We start from the raw sequence: 2,200 nt of genomic DNA, 5'->3' as shown, positions 1-2,200 counted from the left end.
CTTTAAACAATTTTTCTATTAAAAAAGGATTTTCCTTAAAAAAATTTTTTTAAATTTTTTGTTTACGTTTTTCAACACCTGAAAAAATATAACATATTGCCTTTAGTTACTGCAATAAAGAATTATTTATAACGGTGTTAAATTTTGGTTTTTTGTTTTTCAACAAATGTAATTTTTTCTAAAAAAAAAAATATGTATAGCATTTGCCAAATAATTTAAGAAGAAATAATATATTTTTCTTAAACCATTTAAATATAGTATTAGGTGCTTAATTTTTCGTAGTATAAAATTAAAAATCTCGCTAAAAACGGACAAAGTATCACAAAATAAAGAGATAAATTCGAAAATGTTTTCAAGAAAAGATAATTTTAGAGAAAAAAAATGTATATAAAATTAATTAATGTATATTATTTTGTTGAAAAGATCTTTTTCGTTCACTTAATGCTAAAAATATTGTACATCAAAAAAAAAAAATTAGAAAAAAATTAATTAATATAAAGTATTTTGTTGACAAAAAGATCATTTTTAACGCACTAAGAGGACGCTAAATAAAAATACACTTCAAAAAAAAATTTTTGCGTCCAACAGCTTTCCAAATTTTTTGTTTTTAACTAATTTTATATTAAATTTCGAGTTTATTTGCTTTACAACTGCACTGTTTTGTATGCGTTGACAATAACTGTTAAAACGTAAATACAGATGTTACTAGCTTTCTTCATTTCAAACATTAGTTTCTATATTGGCATTCTCATAGTTCAAATATGCAAGAATGTAGAGAGAAAAAAATGTCTGGATTGGTGAAAATAATTATACATATGGTACATGCATGTGTTATTAACTAAATTTTTTTTAAAATGGGTGAATTTTTTCTCGTCAGTGTGTGGGAAATGCAATTTTGAATTTCGAAAAATATTTTTTTGCTTAGTAAAAATTTGTTACATAATTAAACGCTACAATAATAACTATTACATTTAACTTATATAATATAACTGTACAAAATTAAGCGGTGAAAATTAGCAAATGTCAGTTTACAAGTACAATATACAAACATACATATGTACAGGCATATATATTTTTACAACAAAAAAAAGTAAAATAAAAATTAAATTAAATTAAACTCATTTGAAAAATCGCTGAGAAATCTGAATACGTAAAATGTCCAACTTCTTTATAAATAATTACGCTAAATTACATGTCAATGTGTGTCTAAAAAGCATAATAAAAGTAACTATTTGTCAAAAGAAAAACAAATTATAAAAACACTAATTACAAATAACTACATTTTTGTCAAAGACGCTCGGCAGACTCAACATTTCGTCAGTGCAATATTTGCAATATTTATCTTGTCAAGTTTTAACGGTTCTCATCTGCTTGCGTTTGAGCAGGTGGTGCCGCGCGGTAGAATGCATTCGCGCCACGTATGGGCAATGGATGCGCCTCCGTGTTGAATATCCACTCGTCCAGGGGCAGCAGCGAGTCGTCGGAAAAGAGCAGATACAAGTACTAAAGCGCAAAATTATAATTAATTAAATACAAGCCAATAATTAAACAAAAAAGTTTGCAAACCTTAAGTGTTTCCGCCAAGAAGAAGCTCTGCTGCACATCATCTTTCTGCGGATTCTCCTGATACACATTCTTGATGCCACTATAGCCGTGCATTGTACGGCAGTAGGTCTCGAGCGCTTGCACAGCCTCCCAACCCCAGTCGCGGTATTTTTGGTCGTGCGTGAGACGCCACAACACAAAGTAACTCTCGATCGTTTCCGGTCGCAGTATATAGTATTTCTCTTGTGATTTCAAGGCACGCGCTTCGGCGGCGTCGCTGAAGCTGTTGTAGAAAAAAAGATTTAGCCCACGTTAGATTCGTCACCATTTCTAGTTAGAGTATTGTTAACTTACCGAAAAGCTTCTGGTCCCAATTTGGTTGGCGTTCTTGTGTAGCTCTCGTGGCAGGTATTTGTCAGACCCTTACCAATTTCCATAAATTTGTTGGCATATTGGTTTTGTCGCGTGCTGGCAGCTAAGGCATAGAGACCACCTGCATATGAGGGAAATTTGATGTATAATTTTTTTTATTACACATACGTAGTTATGTAGCTTATTTTTAATTGAAAATTTTCTAATTAATTTATTTATTTTACTTATTTTGATAAATTATTTAATCGTTTTACTTTTTAATTAAGTAATTATTTTTATTTGA

The 2,200-nt window shown here is 29.8% G+C and overlaps 1 protein-coding gene across 4 annotated transcripts in view; it reads right to left on the bottom strand.

Annotated features, from left to right (window-relative positions):
* Positions 1-286: 286 nt before the first annotated feature.
* The window catches only part of LOC108967515 (mannosyl-oligosaccharide alpha-1,2-mannosidase IA), a 267,492-nt gene continuing 265,578 nt past the window's right edge, over positions 287-2,200 (bottom strand). For 3 of the 4 annotated variants that reach the window (XM_018930997.1, XM_018930995.1, XM_018930994.1), the window contains exons 4-6: positions 1,900-2,038; positions 1,567-1,828; positions 1,139-1,503 (exon numbers count right to left, since the gene is read on the bottom strand). In XM_018930997.1, the coding sequence (XP_018786542.1) occupies positions 1,354-1,503; positions 1,567-1,828; positions 1,900-2,038 (551 nt within the window). In that variant the 3' untranslated portion in view covers positions 1,139-1,353. Of the gene's footprint in view, positions 1,504-1,566; positions 1,829-1,899; positions 2,039-2,200 lie in introns of all 4 variants that reach the window. The other variant, XR_001993263.1, reaches the window with a different exon arrangement.

The sequence above is a fragment of the Bactrocera latifrons genome, unplaced genomic scaffold (genome assembly GCF_001853355.1).
Source record: "Bactrocera latifrons isolate USDA-ARS-PBARC rearing strain unplaced genomic scaffold, ASM185335v1 scaffold_19, whole genome shotgun sequence".
Classification (NCBI taxonomy): Eukaryota; Metazoa; Arthropoda; class Insecta; order Diptera; family Tephritidae; genus Bactrocera; species Bactrocera latifrons.
The sequence above is the reverse complement of the archived record's forward strand: the minus strand, read 5'-3'. Positions and strand labels throughout refer to the sequence as shown.